The following is a 26,394-nucleotide window of genomic DNA, read 5'->3' as shown; positions in this document are numbered from 1 at the left end:
AGCTCATCACTGTGTCAGTGGATCCTCAACTTCCTCACAGACAGACCCCAATCAGTGAGGGTGGGAAAACAAGTCTCCCCCTCCATCTCACTCAGCACTGGAGTGCCTCAGGGCTGTGTTTTAAGCCCCCTGCTGTACTCACTGTACACTTATGACTGTGTAGCCACATCCGACACCACCTCCATTGTCAAGTTTGCTGACGACACTGTTGTTGTGGGCCTGATCTCCGACAACATCGAGACGGCCTACCTGGAGGAGATTAGGAACCTGGAGACCTGGTGCCAGGAGAATAACCTCCTCCTAAACATCAGCAAGACTAAGGAGCTGATCGTGGACTTCACTACAAAGCAGGCGAGGAATTACAAACCCCTCATCATCAGTGGCACGCCAGTGGAGAGAGTGGACAGTTTCCGATGCCTGGGTGTCCACATCACTCAGGACCTGTCATGGTCCTGTCACATCAACACCCTGGTTAAGAAAGCCCGTCAGCGTCTCTTCTTCCTCAGAAGACTTAGAGACTTCCATCTGCCACTGAAGGTGCTCAAGAACTTCTACTCCTGCACCATCGAGAGCGTCCTGACGGCAAACATCTGCACCTGGTTTGGGAACAGCACCAAGCAGGACAGACGAGATCTGCAAAGGGTGGTGCGCTCGGCAGAACGCATCATTCAATCAGAGCTCCCTGACCTGCTGTCCATCTACACCAAGCGGTGCAAGTCCAAAGCTAGGAAGATTATGATGGACCTCTCCCATCCCAACAATGGACTCTTCTCACTGTTGAGGTCTGGGAAGCGCTTCCGCTCCCTTAAGGCAGAAACAGAGAGAATGAGGAGGAGCTTCTTCCCCCAGGCTATTCGGGGCCTGAACCAGGTGTAGGACTGGACTCTCCCAAACACGTCACTATAAGACTGGACTCTCACACACGTCACCACACGCACCACCACACATTTCCTATAATCCTATAATTCCTATAATTTATAATCCTTATCTTTATAATCTCTTCTGCTATTTGCACATTCTTTACTGTAAATTCCTAAGTTAATTTGTAAATTTTTGTAGTAAATTGTAAATATTGTAAAACTTTTCTTCTGTCATTTAATGGTCGGGCATTGTACAGCTACAAGCATTTCACCCCCATGTCATACTGTGTATGGTTGTGTGTGTGTGACAAATAAAATTTGAATTTGAATTTGAATTTGCTTTTCTGAAAAGGGAACAGGATGACTGCATTCAGGGCCCAATAGACGGGACTATGTACTGTAAAATCTCGAACCAAGAACCTTCTTCTCTCACCCAGAACATTGAAAGTGGTAGTGAATGGGTCTTCCAGTTTGGCAATAATCCAAAAACTATTGAGGCAACAAAGAGTTGCTTAAGAAGAAGCACATTATGGTCATGGCGTGACCTTGCCGGTCTCCAGACCTCAATCTTGTGGAGAGATGAAGCTTGATTGGCCAAGCAATGGCCAAGAAACTTAAAGGTAATGTTTTGTTTGGAGATTAAACATGTATTTGAGTCACTGACATGCTAATCAGTTTTTAACTTTTATGTAATATGTTTTTTCTGGATTTTTGGTTGATATTATGTCTGTCTCCATTTAAATGAAACTAACATTAAAATTACAGAGCTTTCATTTCTTTTTTTCTTTTTTTCCAAATTCACCCAGGGATCAAATAATTATTTCCCCCACTGTATTATCAGTAAGCTGTAATCTTCCACCTTACACTGGCACACCTAACATCAATCTGAGTAACAGCCCCTGTGTTCACAGGCTGCGCTCCTTTATGTAAAACCAGCTGGTATCGAGTTCTTGCCATTCTGTACATGTAATGGCTGGTAGTAAATGTGTGACCCCGGGGCTTTGAAATCCACCACATCTGAGCAAACAGATCGCCAACATCCCCCTTAAATGTTTGCGATTTAACCCATAGTCCAATGATTTTGAGGGGTAATGATTATCAGCTGTACCAATTGAGGGTATCAGACACACGCCTTCCCTGCTGACTGAGATCACACATACACACACAAACACTTGTACACATCTCGTTTGATTTCTCACTACAAGTGTAATCCTTTTTTAGGCAATAGCTGTTGTTAGCTTGTAAATTACAGCCTCTCTGTCTGGCAGAGCTTCACTCTGAAGCAGCCATGATTGATTCCTACCCATAATCTTATATCCCTCCATCGTGGGATGACGTGTGTTACCTGCTATGCACTGGCAATTAAATTGTTTCGTAACTAAAGGACAGTGCACAAAAACCACAAAGCCTTTTTTTGGGTCGTAAAAATGCCTTAGGTGCTACAAAATCTCCCCAAGGGAAAGAAGAGGTAAAATGTCAAGGTTATCGCCAACCATCAGTTTCCAGTCAACAAGCTGATGGATTAGACATAAACTGAGGACCAAATAGTCTTCACTGTATGGCAGCAGCATGCACAGTAATTAAAAAGCATACTAAAGGCAAAAAAAAAGAAAGAAAAAATGCAGGCTATAGAGGGGGAACCCAACCACAGGAGGATCAGGCTCACTTTTAACATGCAGTTACAGATATCTGGATTCTACAGTATGTCATCACAACAATAAGTGAAAGGCCTTCAGCCAGAGGAACAGCCATAAAACCCAAGTTTGACCATAAAAGGCCAGCAAACATCCACATGGGATTTTTTAGGCGGGCAATCCAAATCATGTTCCATTTTAACAGAGCTCATGCTGAGGCCTGCGCTAAGATTAGAAACAAGAGACAGATGGAGGAGGTGGGCAAAAATAGGGAAAAACCGGTGAAGCAGAGGAGGAAAAAGAGGAGAGTGACAAATACGACGAAGGTTAAGGAGCCACGGGTTAGATGCAAAAATGAGACAACCCTGTGCAAGATAGACCTTAAAAGGAGGAGGTGGAAGAGGAGGGAAGCTGACATATGGATTTGATTACAAGGCGATGATGTCATGTATGTATGTCAGGTAATCAGCCCCTGGGCTGTGTGTATTGTACACGCACGTGTGTGTTAGACAGCCCTCAAGTGTGCTGGGCAAGACCGGGCCTTGTCCGTGATGGCAGCAGAAACCACACTCAGTGGAGAGAGTGACTGTGTGTCTTTGTCTGACTTTGTCTGCTTCTGCTTCATGCAGCCAGTGGATCAGATCCTTAAACATATTGCTAGGGGGCAAAAAATGTGCACATGTGTTATTTGAAAAAAAACACACACTCTGCTTTATCTCTGGTTTCCATCTGGTTTGGACATTAATGGTTTTATCAGATTCATACCTTGTATATATATATATATATGCACAAATATGCACTCAGAAGCACTTCCCTGCTCCCCTGTTATCTGTGCAACGATTTACCAGCACTGGGAAACCTTACATTTAAAAGTAAATTGTCACAATATACCTACAGAGCAATTACCGCAAGCCTGTTAATTTCCCTTGTAGTGACAGCTTTAGATGAACTAAAAGTTAGCAGCTGCTGTTCAGGACGGGCCTCAACGGTCCAAGTTCGCCCAATAAAGTCACTGGATCCCCTCAACTGAATTCTGCTTACATACTTAAACTATAAGTTACACTTATTCATGCAATTTGGAAAAACCTAAACACCCACACCGCCAATATCACCTATATTGGCCCTGTATTTAATTGTTATTGGATCAATACCAAAATTTGCAGTATTATGCACGGTATAGTGCAGTACAGCACTACTCTTTGAATCTAAAAAGAGGTCTGTGCAGTTGATTTTAAGCATGATACTGTGCACACAGTGAGCTGTACGAGTGCGTGGTGAGTTCATGGATCCACTTCTGCACCTAGAGAAAACGCTTCCCCTGTGTGTCTCCAGCTTTCAATGTAATTCAGTTAAATTTGATCTATATAGGGCCAAATCAGCCTCAAGGTGCATCATGTTGTAAGCTATTATGTGTATTATTATGTTTTAATGTGAGTGTCAATGGTTTTATCTTGTGTTTTCCCCTTTTGTTTCTGTACAGCACTTTGGGCAAACCTTCTGTTTTTAAATGTGCTGTATAAATAAATTGGATTTGGATTTAAATACAGTAATACAGAGAAAAGCTTTGCATTTGAAATCTAAGACAGATATTTTTGCATTTTTTTAGAACTGTGGCTACATTTCTCTGACTGTACCATCTTATATATGGTTGTAATTATGCACAGAGGGTGTGTGAGTGCAGGTGCATGGGTTTTTTTTTTTAATGGAATAGCAAAATGACTTGAGTCGATTCCCTCCCTGTCAAAGTTGCCCGTCCAGTTCATGTGGTCTGCTGCTGACCGTGGTTCAGGAGCTCTGTCACTTGCACAATTCTGTAGAGCTGTTCTTAGTCTTCAAATGCTTTGTGTAAATGTCATGTGTCTGACACACACTTATTATCACCCTGACATGATTTGTACTTCACTGTGATGTTATTCTCATTCTTTTCCCCCACAAATTTGAAGTAATTTTGCAGCATGTGCTTCGGAGTTGATAAAAGACTGATTTTGGTTATGCAGATCCATGTCCAAAGATAAACCACAATTCAGGAAGTCTACTAAGTTTCACCGTAAAATCATTTCAAGCTGCACCTAAATTTACAGAAGAAAAGAAAATGATCTTATGAAACAGGAACAAAAAAGGAACACACAATATCGTTAAATACTCTTTAAATAAAACATTGTTTTGCATAAATATATTTTTAAAAATCATCTGGTCCTTAGCAACATCTAAAATGATTTAAATCTAACCTGAGGTGTGAAACAGCATGTGGTAGATTTCACCATTTCATTGTATATTTAAACAAAATGAAGCTGAAATACAGAAGCAGTGTGAAAAGGTAAATACATCCCATCCTTCAGTAGCTTGTAGAGCCTACAAGCTCTTTGTCACTTTATCAGTCTGTTACATCATTGTAGGGGAATTTAGGCCCTCTCTTCTTTATAACATCACTTCATTTTCCACCACAGCATTTCAGTTAGGTTGAGTTCTGAACTTTGACTGGTCAGCTATTCGGTTGTAGATCCAGGACAGATGTCCTAGAATACTAGTCTAGAATACTTTGACATGCAGAAGAGTTCATGGTTGACTCAATGACTGCAAGGTGTCCAGGTCCCGTGGCTGCAAAACAAGCCCAAATCACCACACCTCCACTACCGTGCTTCAGACTATATAACACACTATATGAGACGCAGCTCTTGGGGTTTTTTGCAGTTACTCTGAGCATTGCACAGTCTGACTTTGGAGTGAATTTGCTGAGACATCCACTCCTGGAAAGGCTGACAGTTATCTTAAATGTTTTCTGCTACTTAATAATCTTTCTCATTATAGGATGATTTCAAATCGTTTGGAAATGGCCTCATAACCCTGCCCACATTTATGGGCAGCAATAACTGCTTTTCTAAGCTCACTGCTGATGTCTGTCCTTGGCATTGTGTTAACACACGCCTGAATGCTCCAGAGCAGCAAACTGCCCAAACTTGTTTTGTAGTTTATCTGAGGTCATATTAACTCATTTCAAGACCTGGTGATTAATGTTAGAACTCAAACTCGGTGTGCTTCCCTTTAACCACGTAAATAACAGAATCAGCCGATTTCATGTGACTTATGTGTCATGCATCTTTCCATCATTCCTTAACCAATACTTTTACACCTCAGCCAACTTCAAACTCTGAAAATAAGGCTTTACTTTTCCTCCACAGTACAATTCAACTGTTCTTGTTGTGATGACAAAGATGTATCATCCCCAGTCAGAATCACACCGGAAACCATGATAGTGTCAGTCTGAACAAAGCACTAGAAAGCAGGCCATCAGTCTTTCAGACCCACTAATGCTTCATGTACGAGATAAGCACATCATGTCTCATTCGTACACATCTGGAATTCTCACTAATACCAGGTCCAAAAGAACATGTTGAAATGGCGGAAGACCGTGCCTTGAGACTGGATGAGTTCAAAAAGCACACGTTGCTCATCCAAACCAAATCCCAAACCTTCATTCTTCTGTGTATAGTCAGCGCCATAGTCATTCCACTGAGGTTGCATAACACCTCTTCATCCCCACACTATTTGTCATTTGGCAGAGGCTTGTCACAGCAAACATGTTTGTGCGGCCCGCTCTTGTGTTTGATCCTTGACATCTGTTTCAAGTGTACAGTACTCAGGGCTCTGAATATGTCCTGATTTAGAAACAGGGTCTTATTTTGGATGACCGAATTGTTTGTTCCAAGAACAAACACTTTATTGCAGGGAAATGGGGAAAAACACATCGCTATAACAGATCGTGCTGATGGTAATCCGTCACACTAAGTATTGCACTGTGCAGATTTTCAAAAGGTTGAAAAAAACAGCTCGTCTATGAAATGAGTGAAGACTTCAGTCTCAGAAAAGTAGGCAACGATGTCTTTCTGCTTGTGCTTTAGCTTCCCATCTCTTTGGTCTTTAGCTGTTGAGTAACATGTGACAATTCCCATACAGAAAGCTCTACCCAGTCCCTCTCTTTTTAGTTGGTGATATATAACCTGTTCAAGACACCAAACAAAATCACATTTTGTGTGTTTGCACAGGAACTTCCTGACCTGAAAGACATGCTATCTTTGGCTTCTACCAACACTCTTTGCACAGACTTGCTTTTCACACAGCCTCATTCATTGTCCTCCAACAACAGTCTCCTCCAATTGGTTAAAAAACACTGTGATTAATTGGATTTTTTTTTTAAACATAACTTGTTGGGCCACATGTTTTGAGTTTACTTCCTTTTAGGAATTCGTGAGTCGTGTCTGGCACCCGCTGCGACTCACGAACGTTGCTCCGTGCACTATTAATGAACAGACATAGACTCAGATTGTGTATGCTGGCATCTGCTGTATCGGCTAAATTGAATTTTGCTTGGAATACGCCACTGGACAAAGTTTGGGTTTTACATTTCCGGCCTTAAAGTTGTCCAGACTCTGATGAAAACGCTTCCTAGATGCTTGTGGCCTTGAACGCTAACTCAATTTCAATGTAAAAGCATCATTTCCAGTATTATTGTATGGTCAATGCACAATTACATCTTGTGATGCCAGAAATAAATGATAATACCGACTTTTCCTCATACTGCATAGCGTTCAGCTGACAGGAAGGGTCATAAAGTCAGATGGGCATGTAGATTGAACACTTGCGAGCCTTTAATCTGTATCCTGGTCATCAAGTAAGTTTAACATGGTCACATCTTTAACATATTAATCCTGCCCTACTGTCGCTTTAAATTTACCCAGAAAATCCAGTTCCTTCAGCTCAGTTGGCAGAGCTCGTAACATTTAGCAACAGTGACCTCAGCCATTGTGAAGCCATGACATATTGTATTTAGTGGGCAGGAGACAGGAAGACTCTTGCCCTCGTTATTCCCTTACACTGCTGGAATCACTTATAACTGCGACTGCCTGAAGCACGTACTCGTAGAACATGCTTTGTGTTTTTACAAACTGTTATGTAACTCATTTGCTGTCTGCCATGCATTGTCACCTTACACCGAGCATGAAACCTTGCCGTTCTCGCACCATGTTTGTCAGGAGCTAGTTATGTCACTCGCTGAAATGCTCCTGAAGTGTCACCACTCCTATTGTCTGGAATATACTGGGCACATTTATTCCCACGAAAAACTGGGAAACCTCACTTAAAGATTAAATTTGCGCCCCTCATGTGACAATAGGTGACACACTGTGGCTTCTGTCTTCAGTTAAAGGCTGAGAATTTTCAGAGTAAGGTGAGAACACCCCCGATGAAGAAAAAAATTAAGACTTTGGCGTTTTGAGCCAAACAATGCGCCACAGATAAAGACTGATGTGCGCTGACTTAAGCTGTGATTACATCACAGTGTGGAACGCCATTGTTTTGTTTGTGGAGCCATTAGCTTAAAGCCACTTTTCACCACACAGGTAAGATGTTTAACCACCCAACCGTTGCTTCAGACTTTCTCATAACCTGGCTCAGTCCAAAGGCAGAGCTCCAATGTGTAATCTTTATACTTTGGATTTTGAAAAGATAAATAAGCAAATAAGTTGTGAAAAATATGCTGGGAAGCAGATGTTGTTTGCTCCTGGGCCATGATGGCTGCTTTAGATTCTATGTTTCAGCCTCCAGATTCATATTTAATAAAAACACATGACCATAGTCACACAAGTTTATTTTACCAGAGAAAGTTGTTCTGATGTGTATGAGAGACATTTCTCCCCATACTCAGATCACTTGAAATACACCAGCCCACTAAGTGGGGGAAATTGTAATACTAACCCCCCCCCCCTCCCCCATCATCAAAAGCAGGCCTAAAAACAGACAGATATCTAATTACATATCTAATCATCTTACTTAAGCCTTCTTTCTATTTCTGCAGGAGACTAAACAACAAATGATTGGATTATTAATTATTAATTGGCTATGACTCAAGTATATCTGCATCTCAATCTCAATATACTCTTGGTGCACAGAACAAAACTTCTACTAGCTCGCTCTAAATTTGTAAAATGTAAGCTTCTTACTTGTAAAGTAATCATTCTTATTTTGTTGTGCCATCAAACCACTATATCCACTGCAGACAAACCTACAGTGAGGGAAACTTTGTTTTTTAACCATTAAATAGTCCCACTTTTTGTCTGTATTTAATACAGTTTGCACACACAACACACACTGTTTTTATTAATGAGCTGCTTTTTTATTTTTACATATAAACTGAGCGAAATATGTTAATTTTAGAAAAGAAAAGTACATCAATACACTACTAACTTACTTATACTAGGCTATATGCAGTCATGATAAAATCTTGTATGCTAGCTAGCAGCAACCGTATTAGCATAGCTATTTTAGATGAATAACCTGAAGATTCAAATGAAACTAGGAATGTAGCCAGAACAAATGTTCATGATACCCTACACTATGTTGGCTACCCTACCCTAGGTAACATAGGCAGCATATAAATCGAGCGCTCTAGTCTATCCTTATGCGCTGAAGGAGGAGGGTGCCAACAAGCACAGGACAACTATATGTGGAAGATGGTGACCAGTGCAGCTGCTGCAATTGAGGTTTTGCAGACATGTGACCACAAACCACACGATGTTAGCTTGTGTACCATTTTTGAAGTGTGAGAATCATGGTGACAATATAGGATCGAGTGAATAAGACCCCAGTCATGCAGGCCTACAGACCAGTCAGTGACCGCCTGGCACGTGTATTCCCCAACCAGTTGGTAAAAATCCTCCCAGTGATTGTTTTGGGTGCTGGGATATTGCTGCGGTTGTAGTTTGAGTGGAACTGACTGACTTCCCCAGCCACTCTCCAAGCTGTAGTGAAACTGTCCTAAGTCGGATGCAAGGCGAATCCAGTTTGTGTCACACTTTTTCAAGTTTATTACCGCTGAGCTTATAGTTATTATTCATAGAGAAATAACTACAGGAAATCTTAGCAATCCTCTAACAACAAAACCAATTACAGGAGGTTTTTGGTACTGCTTCTTTACCCAATGACAGCCAGCAATGCCCCAGAACTTCTGTAATCAGTTGGTGAATACACATTTTCCCCTAGCAACCGGTGATTGTATCATGTCCAACTATGCATCAGTTGCCCACATGATGTCACATGAGATACTTCAATAGCTCCACCCTTACTCATTGATAAGAAAAGCAGTAAGAGTTGGGTATGGAAGTACTTTGTGTTGTGGGTGGATGAATAAGGGGTGATAATTGATTTACAAAAAAGGCAATATGCAAATGATTCTTTTGTGCTTTTCAGACAAAGGAAAGAGATATTTCCAGCTTAGCGAAGCACCTAAAAAATGGCATCCAGATGTGTTCAATTCAGCATACAACAATATCCAAAATATTATCATTCTTATGCTGAAATACACAGGTTTATTTAAGATAGCTGGAACTGCTGTTGCGAAATCAACTTTGTCCCGTCAGCTCAGATGTTTGCAATGAATAACATTATATAAATGCTTATACTGACACAATGTACCAAACAAAAAACAAGACTTGTTTTGGCATCGTATTAGGTAAATCAAGCAAATCTACTCATATTGGTACAAAAAAAAAAAAAATCTGGTTTCATAACATCCATAATTAATTAGTTTTAAACCTGCAGTCACCCCCCCCCCCCCCCCCCCCCCCTTCAAAATTAGGTTCAAACGATCCTTTTCCTTTTCAACAGAATTCACAGAATCCCACTGAGCATGTGCGGAGAAATCATCGTTACTCCAGCCATTTCCTAACTGTACTAAATGAGGTAGTAAAAATGAGCTCTCTACTACTTTTACATCTGACATTTATGGAAAAAAGTAAATAGTGCTTAAAAGTTTAAAAAAAAGAAGACCTGGCTGACATAATGGGCCATGTTTGGTGAAAGAACAGGTCAGTACTTGGTAACTAAATCTGCCATTATGTGGACAAAAACACTGCCTAGGGAGAAGAAACTACATTTTATGTTTTTTCATCACTCTAATATGCTTGAAACTAAATAGGTTTTAACTCGAATTTCCATAATACAGCATACTAACTGTGCTCACCGCTCCATGACACTAAACAGGTTCTGCTACTAGGTGGCTATAAGGGAAACACTCCCTGAGCTTAATCAGCATCACTAACAAACCTTTTGAGAGACTAAATGCCAGGGGATCTCTTAGGAGTGGGCTGTGTATACATTTCACAAAGATACAGTATGCGTTACAAGTCTTGTCATGTTCTCCAGCACTGGTCTCAGTTACAAATCCGCATCCAAGAATCTCTTATTAACTTTGCAAGCTGATTATTTTTTCCCCTCTTCTCCCTTGGCTGAAAAAATTAGTTAAGCTGACAAGGCCCATAAGGACATACTGTAACTCGAACTCTTCATCTGTCCTCGCTTACTGTTCGGCCTCTAGAGCACTGACAGACCGTGCAGATATTTCACACATTACATACGACAAGGCATACCTTTTCCCTTCTTATTTTTTTTGTGCCACAACCTTTAGTTAAACAGTTACTCCAGCAGGCTTGCTCAAGCGCAGTTACACATGCGAGCAAGCACACCCCCTTCTTGTGAGCCTCTGCAATGCAAAGCTCCATATAAGGACATGTTGATGATGTAATGGTCCATAGGCAGGGAGCACATCCCTTATTGTTTGGTCTGACTGCAGGAATGCCCACATTACTGCTACTAAGAGTCTGAGAATCAGAGAGAGAGCGGGAGAGCCGAGAGCCCGGGTGTTGTACGGCAAGTTGATCATGAGCTTGTGGCAGTAAAGCTGGGAGAGAGAGCCGCTGGCACAGGTAGGCACACAAAACATTGCCTTTGAGGAGAAGAACTTTCAAAACTTTAAAAGAGCTGCTCCCTTGATGAGCCTGAACGCACACAGATTTTCAGACTTGCATCTTGTCATTCTGGTTGTTCTTTTAAATTATATTTTGTATAGTTACTGTAAGTTACATCTGAAATGTGTCTTCTTTAAAACAGCTGCATAGGAAAATTAAGACATTAGATTCTACTTAATTAGACACCATTGTGGGGGTTTTAATTCCCAAGTATCTTTTTGCATATTTGCTGAGAAATTCTTATAAAAGTTGAATGAATTTAATAGAAATGATCGGAAAGGAGCACTTAATATGACAACTAAAATATGTAGACTGTAAAATTAGGGAAATCTAAGGTAAGGTCCTAAATGTTCCTCGTTGCGTGCTATGTAAGTCAAATAATAAGCAGAAATTAGTACACAATGTACGCCTAATTGAATTACACACAAATATTTGGGTCCCATGTGTAACGACAAGAAAAATGACTGTGTGCGACTGAGTGCGTGTGCAATAGCAGATGGCACAGTTCTGTGATGATAGTAATAAGTATATTATATTAATTCAAGTCACACCAATTAAGAGTAATGCCATTAACTGCATTGTATAAAACAGCAGCTGTGTTTAAAGTAAGTAAAACAGTTTTGGTGCTTAAGACCCGAATGTTTCAGGAGAGTCACATCCAGGTCTCTGTTTGGTTCACACCATGTTATTAATCATAATACCACTAGCAGGAAGTTAATAAATACCCGAACAACATATATCACGCGTTTTGATTGCACTCTGGGGGCATATCACTTGGCCTGTGCGGATTTTAAATACAGTCCGTGGACCTCATCAATCAGTGTCCTCCCTTTGAACTGTTGTCACACCAGCATCTGTTAAAGAAGGAGGAGATGTTCATGTATGTGCACAGGATATATTAGTCTATACATACATGACCTAATCGCTTGCGGTGAGGAAATGGCACAGCAACCCGCAGAGGAGGCGCAGCGGCACTTTACACACAGCGGGTGAGCCACAGTTTCCAGCATAAAAACAGAGGGAAGCCCTCGGCAAAGCTGTAATGTGTGCTAGTGTGTCTCCCATATGGACTTGGCTGAGAGTTCCCGACTGGATGTTTCCTTTTCTTTGAGTGCATTCATGTTATCGTACATTTGAGAGAAAAGGAAAATATAATATAACATTAAGATATCCACTCAAGGACCCTAACACACTAAATCACTCAGCACGACTTGTTTTTCCATGACATTTAACGACTGACAGTGGTGACTATGCATCTGTCTTCCTGGGGAAACCGCTCTGAATGAGATTAGTACCTGATGCAAAGTTTGCACATGCTGCTCCATGAGTGGTAATAGTGATAGCTGTTAAACTGTTCTTTTTTCAAGAATCACAGATCTCTGCGTAAAGGAGCTACACTCTTGCAATGCTGAAAATGTAGCGTGATGGGGTTCAAAATGTGGCCCTGAAAATGCAACACACATAGTAAATTAGATGGTGACAGCAGGTAGGTTGAGCTACTAACCATCATTTAAAAGTTTGATTGTACTTCCTTTAGGTGCCACCTGAGGTTGGCTCCAGAAAGGAGTCAATCGTGGAAGGCTCCCATTTTAAAATGGAAGACCAAAGCATTAGAAAACATGTTTTCAACTTTGACCAAAAAAAGAGGAAAAAGAAAAAAGGTTTTGGCCTCTATGGATAGTTTCCCCCTCTCATAACAACTCTAAGTGGGATAATTTTTTTAATAACTTATCCAGCTGGACAATTGAGCTTCCCTGACACAGGTAGTTGAAGCTGATCGGAGTCTGCTAAGCCTCATCCACTACTTTGAGTCATTAAACTGGACCCCTTCACTGTATGTATGTTGCATTTTAATAAATTATCTGACTAATATTAGATTATTATGGTATAGGCCATCCAAAAAGTTTGTCCTTCAGATGTGCTGAGGGAAATTCTACTACTCTATTATTTCTAACTACACTAATTACACTAATTAGCTGATATGGGTCTGTTGTGTTGCACTTTGTGAATGCAGCTTGCTAACCAAGCTAGCTAGTATTAGCTGCTAACTTAGCCATCCACCCTTTTATCAATAAAAGCTAACGTCTGGCTTGAAAAACAGCTTTGGCTAATATGGTAACGTTGACAGCTCAAGGTGTGGAACAATGGGTGACATCACGATAGATAAGTCCATCGTATTTTTTTTCACCAAGTGTCACTATGTCTGTTTTTGCCGCATCCATGCAACATGCAGTGTGCTCTAAATTATATCTAACAACCCAAAATGGTCTCAGATGTTGCTCTGTTGGCCAATTACATTCATCTCTCTGTGTGTCCCTGATGAGAAGAAGTCCGGGAACAAATTATCTGATTTAAAGATTTTTTTCTGTACCACAGAGTACATCAGGCACAGAGTAATATAGTCCTACAAAGGAGGTAGAATTTGTCTTTAGTGATGCAAAGTTCTCTTGCATGCAGTAATTTGGATTAATATCCATTTCAGGACTTTTTTTTAACATGTTTTTTTTTTTTAAGCCAGAGTGACAGAGTTTCCAGTAATACTAGGGAACAAAGTATGTTGATCTTTCTATTTTCGCCGATGACATCACTAGGAAAACAGTGGGGACAGAGATAAGAGATTAAATAAATAGTGATTACAAACTGGTTTGAAAAGGACATGTCTGCCTGCTGTAGAGGAGTTTTGCTTTGCAGCTTTTCACACGCATAATCTAATCAAAGAAAAAGCAACCTTTCAGCACATGCATGGCTCCTGATGAGGCGATAAGTATTTTGATGACACCACTGGCAAGCACTTTGTAGTCCTGGGCATGATTTGCAATCAACATGTGTAGGAGACAGGATTAAAAACAAGAGCAAGCTATGTTGATAAAACCCAGACAGAAAAGTGCAAGTCCTTGGGGCTATCAGATTCCTTGAAATGAAAAAGCATGATTGGAGATTTGTTTAATACACTGTTGAACACCATGTCACCTAATAACCCCAGCATAGCAGCCATATCAATCCTCTATATGCAAAAATCAAAGTAGTTTATTCAAGACATAAATCATTTTTTTAAAAACTGACATACGTGTAAGTGTGTATTAATATATACCTCCATATAACTTCAACTTTTTCATGTAATTTCACCAGAATAGATCAAAATGTGTAGATTGTCTCTGTTTTAAGTTAAACTGGAATATAAGTAGTAAAAGTGAATAGAGCTTTTGTAGTTGTTTAAATGTAATTGACTGAAGTTTAAAGTAATACACCGGGGAACCTTTCCAAAAAAATGGTACTAAAGTATAATAGCTGAGTAAATATACTTTGAGTTTACCATGAAAAGCTAAACTATAAAGGATGATGCAATCTTGTGTTGTGTGATACTATAAATTTTGGTATCGCTCGGATACCAAATACAGGGTGAGTATCGCTGATACCAATACCGATACCGATAGAGCAGGGTGTCATGATTTATGAGATGAATCTTCATCGGTTTCCAAATGATTAACATATGTTAATGATCAATAAATCACTGTGACTTTTACTTTCTACAATAATTAGTTTGCACAAGAAAACACACTTTTAAGCTTTTCATGCATTTGAAACTGGGTGTTTTTGGCACCTTGAAATGTAAATGTGCCTGTCTCTGAAGCGCTTTGGGTCACCTTCTGTTGTTTAAATGTGCTATAAGCAAATAAAACATGAGAAACAGAAAGGTTCAGACAATTTTCACAGTGCATGTTAGAGTTATATTTATATAAAGTATCAACCCTGGCGCTTCAGTATCGATACGATACCGATACCAGCGTTGCTATCTATATTTGGATTGATCTAACCACCTCTAGTTCAATGCTCTACTCTGACTATACCCAATATTAGAATGGTACATCTTTATTAGAAAATTTCAACATAATTTACTATAAATAAGTTTATTTTTACTTGTCCATAAAAAGATTTCCTCCCATAATGCATTACAACCACACTAATAATTAGGTCTTATTCTTAATCATGCAAATTTATATGTACTTTATTGGGTGTTTTTCTGTGTAATAGCAGCACATGGATCTAGTTACATGTGTCCCCCTAAATCCAACTGCCCTTTAGCAGCTACTGAAGAAAGAAATGACATACTGCTGTAGAAGTGACCCACCCTACTGTACCACACTTACATCATGGCCCACAACCCAAGTGTACATGTGGAATTTGTGTGTGTGTGTGTGTGTGTGTGTGTGTGTGTGTGTATGTGTGTGTGTGTGTGTGTGTGTGGGGGGGGGGGGTCTTCTGAATAAACTCTGCGGAGCTGTAATTGCTTTTGGAAGCAGGGGGAATTCCTTTAAAAGTATAAGAAAAAAAAAAGCAGGGTGGGTAGGTGGTGGTGGGTTTAGTGAGGGGGAGGAGGGTTGGTAGTAGAGGAACCCCTTAATTAAAGGATTGTTCCATGCCAGTGGGCCATCTGTGTGGAAACGCCTGGCAGACACACACACAGCAGTCATAACATATTTTCTCCAGGGGCTGTAGGCACTTTGGTGATGCATGCATGTGCCAGACGCCTTGACCCGGGCTGCACACTGTACTTAAGGGACTACAGCTGCATCACATGGCAAACATATTCTATAGTATAAAAATATGGGATTTCATTAGTTGTGGAAATATAAATATTACATATGCTACCCTGTCGGGTCTTGTTATTTTTCTTAAACAGACTGCTTCTGATTTTATTTTATTTGTGTCAGTTTGTCAGCTGTGACAGACATTAAAAAAGTTTACATTCTAAAGTGTTTCTCATTTTTGCTTGAATCCTGATTTCCTGATTTGCTCTTGTGCAATGATGCAGTTATTTCCTTCTATGAGCTAACAATCAGGCCTCAGATTTAGATTATAAGTGGGTCACAGACATATTTTATTGTGCTTGCAATATGTCATGTTGTCCAGTCAGATGATCACTTTCAGAGGTCAGCATTTGGCTGTGTGTCTCTTTTCTGACAGGGGACGTAGGTCTTATGCTACCACCTCACCCACTGTGGAAACCTTCGGAAATTCACTGATTGTTAAACTTAAGACCCACTATTTAGAGCAGGAACTCAGGTTTCCAAAGCATATGAGAATTAGCTGGCACTGAGGGAACAAAAATGAACCAAAGGTATTTCAGAACATAAAGTGATGCTTTTTTTATTATGTGTTAAACTTTCCATGACATAAGAACTTTATTCCTCCTTTGAAATGCTGGGAAAATAACAGTGTTTATGATGTGTCAGAGCTTGGAGAGCTGGACTGTATGGATAACAACAGTGAGGGTGTAGAGTTCCTTTAGGGGTTTTCTTATATAATATTAGTGGATAAACAGGATTAGCATTTTAGATATTTAGGTTTAGGATGCTCTATTTTTACCCTCTATGGAAGACTTAAGCTGCCAAAAAATAAATAAATAATAATTGAGAAATTATCAAAAGATAACAAAATACAAAGGTAAATATTAAAAGGAAATATCAACCTATATACGGTTTGAAAAATTAATTAACGCCTATTTTTACATTTTCTATATTTTGTGCTTTTTAATTAAATAACGTACTTTTGTCAGGAAAAAAGCTAACTAATCAAATTCCTAAAAATCATGTTCCTTTTTTTCTTTCCTTTTATTACAGGTTAAAGCTGTTAATTGATCAGGAAAAGGCCTACCAAGAACGCAAAGACGAAGAAAACAACAAAAAGGTGGCAAGCCTCAAGGAGGAGCTGACAAAACTCAAATCGTTTGCATTGATGGTTGTGGATGAACAGCAGCGTCTTACCGAGCAGCTGAATCAACAGACAGCTAAAGTTCAAGAACTGAGTGCCAGTTCTTCACAAGCCCAGGAAGAGCTGAGCTCAGCTAATGCTCGTCTGCAGGAAGAGGAGCAAAAGGTCTGTCGCTTGGAGGCTGAGCTGCGTGACCAAGCCAGTCGATACCATCAGGAACAGGAAGCCATGACTGCCAAATTAACCAGCGAGGATGCCCAAAACAGGCAGCTGCGTCAGAAGCTTTCAGCTCTCAGCAGGCAGCTTGATGAGCTGGAGGAGACCAATAAAACCCTGCGCAGGGCTGAAGAGGAACTGCAAGAGCTGAGAGACAAAATTAGCCGCGGTGAGTGTGGAAACTCTGGCCTCATGTCAGAGCTTGAAGAGTTACGAAAACGGGTACTTGAAATGGAGGGAAAGGATGAAGAGCTGATCAGAATGGAGGACCAATGCAGGGACCTCAACAAAAAACTGGAGAAAGAGGCCAGCCAAAACCGGTGCCTGAAAGCTGAAGTGGACAAACTGAATCAGAGAATCATGGACTTGGAGAAACTAGAGGATGCATTCAGTAAGAGCAAACAAGAATGCAGCTCACTGAAAAGCAACTTGGAGAAAGAGAGGTCGGTGTCAAAGGTTCTGACCAGTGAGTTGGAAGTCCTCAAAGTCAGAGTCAAAGAACTGGAGGCTGCTGAAAGCCAGCTGGGAAAGACAGAGCTGACTCTGAAGGAAGATCTCACCAAGCTAAAGACTCTCACAGTGATGCTGGTGGATGAGAGAAAGGCAATGGCAGAGAAGCTGAAGCAAATGGAGAACAAAGTCCAGAACAGCACAGGCAAACTGCAGGCTGAACAGGACAGAGTTACATCAGTTACAGAGAAGCTTATTGACGAAAGCAAGAAAGCACTGAGATCAAAGGCTGAGCTTGAGGAGAAAATCTGCAGTGTTACAAAGGAAAAGGATGACTTGAAGGCCAGGTTAAGAGCTGAGGAGGAGAAGAGTAACGATTTGGAGTCTAAAATAAGCTTGATGAAGAAAAGATTGCAATCACTTGAGACAATAGAGAGAGAATACCTGAGAAACAAGGCTAAAGAGGAGAATATCAAAACGCCAATTGCTAACCGCTTCCAGCAAGAAGACAACAAAGTAAAAGATTTGACCCAGGAAGTCGAACGCCTCCGACGCAAGTTAAAAGACATGAAAGTGGTGGAAGGCGAATCATTAAAAACAGAGGCGTTTGAATCGCTGGAGAAAAGATTTAACAACGAGCAAGAAAAAGCTAAAGCCTTGATGGAAGAGCTGGAAGTATCTAGAAAAGAGCTTTCAAAGTACCAGCTGGTTGAAAAGAAAGAGTGCAACCAAGAGCACGTCCTTTACAAACGCCTTAAGGAAGAGGAGGCCAAGTCCAGCCATTTGACCAGAGAGGTGGCAGCTCTGAAAGAGAAGATTCATGAATACATGGGAACAGAAGAGTCCATTTGCCGCATGAAAACTGACCACTCGACACTGCAGAGAAAACTGACCCAGCAGGAAGTCAGAAACAAAGAACTGGCCAGAGAAATGGAGACGCTCACTCGAGAGCTGGAAAGATACCGACGGTTCAGCAAAAGCCTTCGCCCAGGAATGAACGGCAGGCGCTTTTCAGACCTGCATGTTTCCACTAAGGAGGTTCAGACAGACCCACTTGATTTCATGTCTCCCAACTGCAAGGGTATGCCACCGCTGGAACGTGCAGTGGTGAACGGCAAGCTGTACGACGAGAACGAACCAGAAGAAAATGCTAATTACAGCAATGAGCTGCAGCTCACCAAATGTAGCCCCTCGATTATCAATAATGTAAATAATCTTAACAACAACCTGAAAAGAGCACGAGGCCCACTCCTTAAGAACAAAGACGCTCCTCATCAGGTCAATGGAAAAATGCACCCGCGGCAGAATGGCAGCCATGTTCAGCCTGGAGACGTCGTGCTGACCCACAGTCCTGGGCAACCTCTGCATATTAAAGTGACACCTGACCACGGACACAACACTGCAACGCTAGAGATCACCAGTCCAACCACAGAAAACACCCAGTCATTCACCAGCACTGCTGTCATACCCACAAGCGGGGGTCCACCCAAACAAAGAATTACCATCATCCAGAATGCATCTATATCCCCTAATGCAAAATCCATTTCCCCAACAGCAAAATCTAAGAGCTCCTCTGTGTCTGATGAGCCATGTTCACCAGATAGGGCCCTGTCACCTTTTACTATGGCTACATACTCCAGAGCGATGACCCCAGACTCCTGTGGCTCTGTAACCCCAGACAGAGCCATGTCACCAATACAAATAGTATCAGTGATGACAGGCACCCCCGACCGCTCCTTATCCACGGAGCCAGTCGAGGTTGTTGGAGGACACGCCGTCTTCCGCGTGACCCCCGAAAGGCAGAACAGCTGGCAGGTCCAGAGGTCCCCCAGCTTGGGGCCCAACGTCATCACCACAGAGGACAACAAAATCCACATTCACTTAGGGAGCCCATTCATTCAGGGCATCAGCACTTCGTCCCAAACGCAGAGTCCATGCCACACGCCTGGACTTCCGGAACAAAGGACTCAGGTGCTTGCAAACTGCAGTTCTCCTACTGTCAAAGCCAACAGCAAAATCACAAGTAGCATCATGATTAAGCCCACCTCCACCCCAATCCAAAGGCCATCACAAATTACAGTAAGTAATGCCTACGACTGACCTGATAACCCCCAAAACCTTCCATCCCATCCTGCCCATAAGATACCTCTTATACCCCAACTCTATACCCTAAAAAACGTCTGATTTGCTTCATTTTTGAGCTTAAACAGTTGAATGTTTTACTTTTCATTTTTGTTGGTTTGCTTGGTTCTGTGTGATAAAGTTCAAACAACTGTGTGCCTGCATGAAAAAAATAAAGCACTAGAACTTGAATTAATCTGACATAACACAAGGTTTTAACTTAAGTGCACTTACTGTATTGTACTCAGTGGCACATTTGCCATGTAGTCAGACTATTCACACTGATGTATCATACCAATTTTTATACTTCATACTCCACATACTGCATTATTATTAAGTTGTTTGCTTTCCTGAGAATTAAAGTGTGCAAAAAGAAGTATGTTTTAGTTTGTCATCCATGCTTGCCGATTTCATTTATTCACTAAATCCAGCATGTTTTGAATTTTTTCTTTTTAAAAATACATATAATGTGGGAATATGCCAATAGATTAAAATCAGCTCTTTGATTTGATTTGTGCTGCATGCACTGTAACGTTTTAACACTTAAAGACTTGAATCCAGTGAGTCAAAGTCAAAATGTCTGCAGATCACTTTCCGTTAGACTCAAGTGGAAGATTTTTCAGAATAAAAAACACAGTGCTTATGTTTGACCAGATGACACAAACGCAAAGTCAAAAACCCCTCAGGGATTCTCACATGGTTGAGTTAAAATCATAAGCTGATGTCATAGTTTCTTCTTCGGGACACAGAAACCCAGTAACTGAGAAAGAAAACCACAGTTGTGTGAACTTGGGAGTTCTCTTAAATGACATAATGGAAACTCTGCTTAAAACCTTTAAACCTTAGTGCAGCACACCGTAAAGCTGCTGTGGAAGGTGAGTCTTGTACTTTTAAAAATGCAACAGCCGCAGTTGTTCTTCAGCAGTGGTTTTTCAAACATAACTGAAACAATCTTACATATTCACTGAACCATGAAAACTTTTAGCATCAATCGTGTATGCAGCACTGCAAAGGGTACCTGCTGGATTACATCAGTGATTTCAAACCAGGGTCAACAGCACAAGAAAGCCTGCGGGTGTATGTGCAGAGACAATGGATTACGTGGGAAGACTGAATGCACCTGAATAGGTATGAATAGAAGCATTAAAACTCATATGACCGTAAAGGATAAACAGTACAAACAGAAACCCAAAAGCAATAAATACATCATATACAGATGAGGATTAGGTCCACTGAGAAAAAAAATGTAGGGAGTCATGACTTTTCTTTTTCTCTGAAAAAACACAACACAAAACTTTATATATAGTTTTAATTATAGATGAATATAAAAGGGACATAAATGTGAACAAATACTTCACATATAAAGATCAATACTCTGCATCTAATTGGAGCTGTAGCCTAAAGTAATGGCTTATTGTTACTAATAAGCTAACTATAACTCCTAAATGGTCAGATGAAAGCAGTGGCTAACGGTAAACATAGCTGACACTCAGATGAAACTGGCCTAAACAATGATAGTTCAACTGGCTGAAAACTTATTTTAACAACATACATTTTTATATAATTAAATGTGAAAACAAGATACGTTTAAACTCGATTTAAATGAATAGATCTCAATAGATGATGATGTGATGCTGGCTTGAAAAAGGTTGGGAACATTTCAATCTCACATGAGGGTCAGAGTAAAGAGAAGATGATGGAAAAGGGCAGAATGAGAAGGAGACAGAAGACCCTTGTGGCAGTCCTTACAGGGAGCAGTTGAAAGAAGATGTAAAGTACAATTCTGAAAAAAATCTAAAAAAAGAAATCTGGAAAATTATCTACTGCAAATTTAGGGTAAACTATGACGAGCAATGTTTTTTTTTTTTAAAAGATTACAACAATACAAAAACTTTACATAATAACAGTCTAAGTTGTCCGACATAGTGCAAAAGATATAGTAATATAATCATAACTTATACATATTAAAACTATTTTAATATTCTCTTAAGTAGTAAAGAAAAACAAACAAAAAAATAAATTAAAAAAAAGACCACAGTATGTCTAGGTTATCTGAGGTAGTCCTGTGCTTAGAAGTTGGTATGGCTGCCCATACCAGGAGGTAAACTTTTCTCAGACTTAATCTGGGACTGTAAGAGAAACAACAGTTTTTAGACACAAACAATAGCATTATCTTACTAAGTTAACATCTGCCTATATATGTTACAAATGGGCAGGACTGAAAATATAGCTCTAACTGCTAGCCGCTACTCTCTGATCCTCACAGCTAATGTGGCTATTAGGCAACTGCTAATAGTTAAACGGGTAATGCTAACATGCCATTGACCAGGTTAACGTTTAGGATAATTGTTAAATACTTCAACATCGTTGAACAAAATTACTTATAAAGAGCCAGATTAACTAAACGGGGTAACTAGATTGTTAGTGCAAAGTGTCTTTAGTTTTAGTTTTATAAAAGTTGTGCTGTGTTCAAAATACAGGCGCAGGTATTTAATTTCAATATGAAGCACAAAAAAATTGAATAAAAAATAAAAGACATCCTTTTTGTTAGTATTCAATATCGGCACAATTAGCGGTAAATTACGGATCACAGTCCAATTTAAATATTCTCCTCCTTATACTTTGTCTGTCACAAAAATCTGTGAGTTTACACCTCATACCTTCTCATGGTGCTCTTGTTGGAAATACCAACACATCACTTGTTTTTTTTTTTTACCTAAAACCCAGTTTGCACTGGTTCAGTGTTTTCATGAATCTGGCCCAAAAATGTTCAGTGAACAAAAACTACTGTAGCTGCTCCTGAGTGGAGGCCCTTTGTTGTGCCTACCTGTATGCAGCGGTGTTGTATGAAGTTGGGTGTGAACTGTAGGAGGTGAAGACAGCACTGCTGCTCACTACTTTGAGAGGAAGACGCACCCACCTCTAAGCACTGGGACCAGAGGGCACTGCACTAAAAGTGAACTATGTTCATCAAACATGCGGCGTGACAAAGAAAATCCTAAAACTTTTAAAGTGGTGGAAATAGAGGGAAAAAAAATGCCTTTATTTCCCAATGTTATGAGCATAGCAACTGAATAATGCACTCCAGGAAACATACTGTAAACATCACAAAACCCCTTCACAAAACCTGATACTGTGTTTGGGTCACAGGAACACAAACGTATTCGTTGAAAGTTCTTTTTACCGAGCGTGCCTTTGACTGGGTAGAAAACCAAAACGTTTATTTTCTTTTCTCCCATGAATCACGTCCTTTGAGATGAGTCATCTGTATAGCCTGCAAATGTTTTCTATGTATATGCATTCTTCCACATGGACTGAAAATGTTACCTCGTACGTGCGTTTCACTTCACGTTAAATCTGTACCAAAGGTCAGAACTGGATGGTCGGGGAGGGGAGGTTGATTGAAAGGCAAGAATGAAAGGATGCAAGAGGAAAAGGTAATTCATTTCATGTCTTAAGGAAAAGATAATGAACGCCTCAGATGGGCTTTCCTCATCGCAGTGGCATTTTATGTACGCATGAACCTAAAACTAGAATTACATCATACGATTGGCTTGTTTAAAATCAAACACACACACTTTAATTGTTAGGTGATTCACACCTTTGTTAACAAGTAGGGCAACAAATTAAGTGTTGTAAGGGGTAGAAAGACAAATTTGAGAAAGTTCATTGCTCTTCTTTCCATCCCTGAGCCTTCCTCTTTACCCAAAGTCTTACATTTTACCAATAACCATTAAAAACTAATACACTTTAATGAATTACAAACTCATACTTTGATTTTTCATGGAGCGAGGCAAGTGCTGCAGGAAAACTGTTGAACCTGACCCAAAGGCAGACGAGCTGGTGTGGCAACGAGGCGATGATTAAATCAAGCATTAAATCCAATGAGTGAGAAGGAGCGCAGCTGTGGAAACCAGATCCAAAGCTCGCCTGGGTGTGATGAAACGATGCAGGGGCTAAACAAGATGCTATTCATTAGACCTCTCCTTGAGAAAAGCATCCAGCAGCTGGGATTACTGTCTGCGACCTTAATCACCCCCTGACTCACTTTAAACTTATTCGATTCATAAAACTCATCTGGTTCAGCCAAGGAAGACAGATCTGTGCACGGTATCCCAGCCAGACTGGGAGAATGAGTATCATGTGACACACTGGAAGGCTATTTCATTTAAAAGCCTGCAGCAATGCTCCCTTCTGCTGGGCGAGAGCGAAGCTGTAATCACACTAAGCTCACAATGATACTGCTGATTAAGAGCAGAGTTGTTCAGGGGTGAAAGAAAACATCAAAAATGCCAGACATCCTGATGTGACTTTTGAACAATCAGCTACTGATATCAATCAGCCAGGGACAGGAAAATTGAACGATTACCACGGCGCGAACAAAGAGAGCAGATCTCCGTGCTTTAGCCCACCTTGACCCTTAATAAACAGCAGTACTGGGGTTTTGTCTAAACAAAAGGCTTCGTGAGTGTGAGAGTGCAGACATTGTGAAAGCAAGCCTCTCTCCCACCGCAACGCAAGCACCAAAACAAACCTCGTGTTTGGTTGCCACAGAAACAGCTGTGCCGGTGCAGAGTGTGGGGCAGAGGAGGAAGTACTCAGCTGAACTCCTGCTGTACCGCTGATATATGAGAGGACAAAGCCGCACATTAAGGTCTCTCTCCATGTAAAATCAACAGCACTCCCATGACGTGGGTCAGATTTTCTGGACCATTAGCTCCGCCGAAGCATGAGGCCCTACTTATTCTGAAATTTATACCCCCGTATGAATATTTAAGGCTGTAGTTCACTGAATATTTCTTAATTCTCTAAACCTCACGAGCGCTTCTCCTAACAGCAAGAGGTTTGGAGCTCGGCAGGGAATAATATCAGTGAAGTGATGAAACTCGTGGAAATACTGAAAACTTTCACTGGGCTGGAGAAAAGGATACCAGATCGATGACACTTTCATACAAAGAGACGGTTTCGGTTTTTATTTCTGACTCCAGTGAACTCCAGATAAAAAAAGTTAAGAGGCCTGGACTGAAAAGGGCTTTTGAAACTTTTTTTTTGCTAGAGATATCTTAAAATGCTTTCCTAATATCAATTCTGTTTTAGGGATGTTTGATGTAAAGTACAAAGACATTTTTTTGCAGTACCAATCAGCTTTTGAAAAATGAGGAAAATGAAGAATAAAGCTGTGAAAAGATTAAACTCAGCCATGTGTAAAAGTCCTGAAGCATCTCTCATTTCTTTATATTTTACTAAGAAAATGGGAAATACGTGCAGTGGTTTATTTAAATGAGCCAGTACACGTGGAAATACAGTATATGAGGCAAAAATTAGCTTTTTACAATTCTAACAAGCCTGAAAGTCAATATTTGTCGTTATTTAACCCCCTTTATTCTTCAGCCCAGTCTGAACTCTCTTAGGCAGCTTTCTTGTCATTTGTTTAAGTAGTCTTCAGGAATAGTTCTCCAGGCTTCTTGAAGGACATCCAAAGCTCTTTATTGGATGTTTGTTCTGTTCTCTGTCAACACGATGCCACACTGCTTCGATAATGTTGATGTCCGGGCCCTGGGGAGGCTAATACACCAGCTTTTTTGCCGTGTTTCCCTTCCTTAAGAATGGCGTCTTAATAGACACTTTCACTGATACTATTTCCTGGCTAATAGCTCTTTGGGAATCCACTCGTTGGTGCGAAGATAGTATTTTATGTCTGTCAAACATGATCATTGATCAACATTTAAGTGGCTTAACAAAAAAAAAAAAAAAAAAAGCATTTGTCTGAAAATGGGTGCAAGAACTGTATGGCGTTATTTTTGTGCCACGATTCTGAGCGCACGTAAAAAAAAGTTTGCAGGTGCAAGTGTTGTATTTTGAGGAGAAATTTATTTTTGAGCAAAGAAAAGCTGAATTTGAGTGAACAAAACATTGCTGCGTGGAAAAAATGTATTTCCGCGTTTGCTATTATCCACCCACACATACAATAGCAGCCCCTCTCGCTCAGTTTTCGCATTTGCGCTCACTCACAATGTGTTGCTCGCGCTTTCAACATTTCTGCCCGTGCGTGCTCAACTCGTTCTGTACACCGTTATATTTGTGCCACAAAACCAGCCAATCACAGACTTGGATGCAAAAAAATCTGATTGGCTGTTCTGGTCTCCAATCAGCTCGAAATGACGAAATGCAATATCCCAGAATCCATTTCATCCAAAACTCAAACGAGGCAGTGGCAGAGGAACGCAGAGTGGCAAGGTTTGAAATATTACTCTTTCTGGGTCACAAAATAAACTTTTAAGATATTTTCATGCGAGAATGTTGCTGTGTAAACTTCTAATACCTGCTCGATTCATCAAGACATCACATATTTGCATAAGTGCTCTGACGTTTTCGGAGATGCCTTGTTACCCACCAGCTGACCGCTTGGGAACTCGGGTTAAACATAATATATAAAGCTGGACTGACAAAAAAATCACAGACTACACCACCAGGTATTATAGGAAAAACCATAAAGCTGTTGTCACAGTGATGTACACTGTCTTGTTGGTACAGTGGGGCAAAAAAGTATTTAGTCAGCCACCGATTGTGCAAGTTCCCCCACTTAAAATGATGACAGAGGTC

At 40.5% G+C, this 26,394-nt stretch overlaps 1 protein-coding gene across 2 annotated transcripts in view; it reads left to right on the top strand.

Annotated features, from left to right (window-relative positions):
• Positions 1 to 26,394, top strand: part of filip1l (filamin A interacting protein 1-like) — a 106,407-nt gene that overhangs the window by 77,152 nt on the left and 2,861 nt on the right. For both annotated transcript variants that reach the window (XM_085447310.1, XM_085447309.1), the window contains exon 5: positions 16,914 to 19,749. In XM_085447310.1, coding sequence (XP_085303436.1) covers positions 16,914 to 19,749 — 2,836 coding nt within the window. The remainder of the gene's footprint in view (positions 1 to 16,913; positions 19,750 to 26,394) is intronic.

The sequence above is a fragment of the Copadichromis virginalis genome, linkage group LG23 (genome assembly GCF_057382275.1).
Source record: "Copadichromis virginalis isolate Kocher_CV1m ecotype Utaka linkage group LG23, C_Virginalis_male_GT1.1, whole genome shotgun sequence".
In the NCBI taxonomy this organism is placed as follows: Eukaryota; Metazoa; Chordata; class Actinopteri; order Cichliformes; family Cichlidae; genus Copadichromis; species Copadichromis virginalis.
Note: the sequence above shows the minus strand (reverse complement) of the source record. Positions and strands in the feature narration are given on the sequence as shown.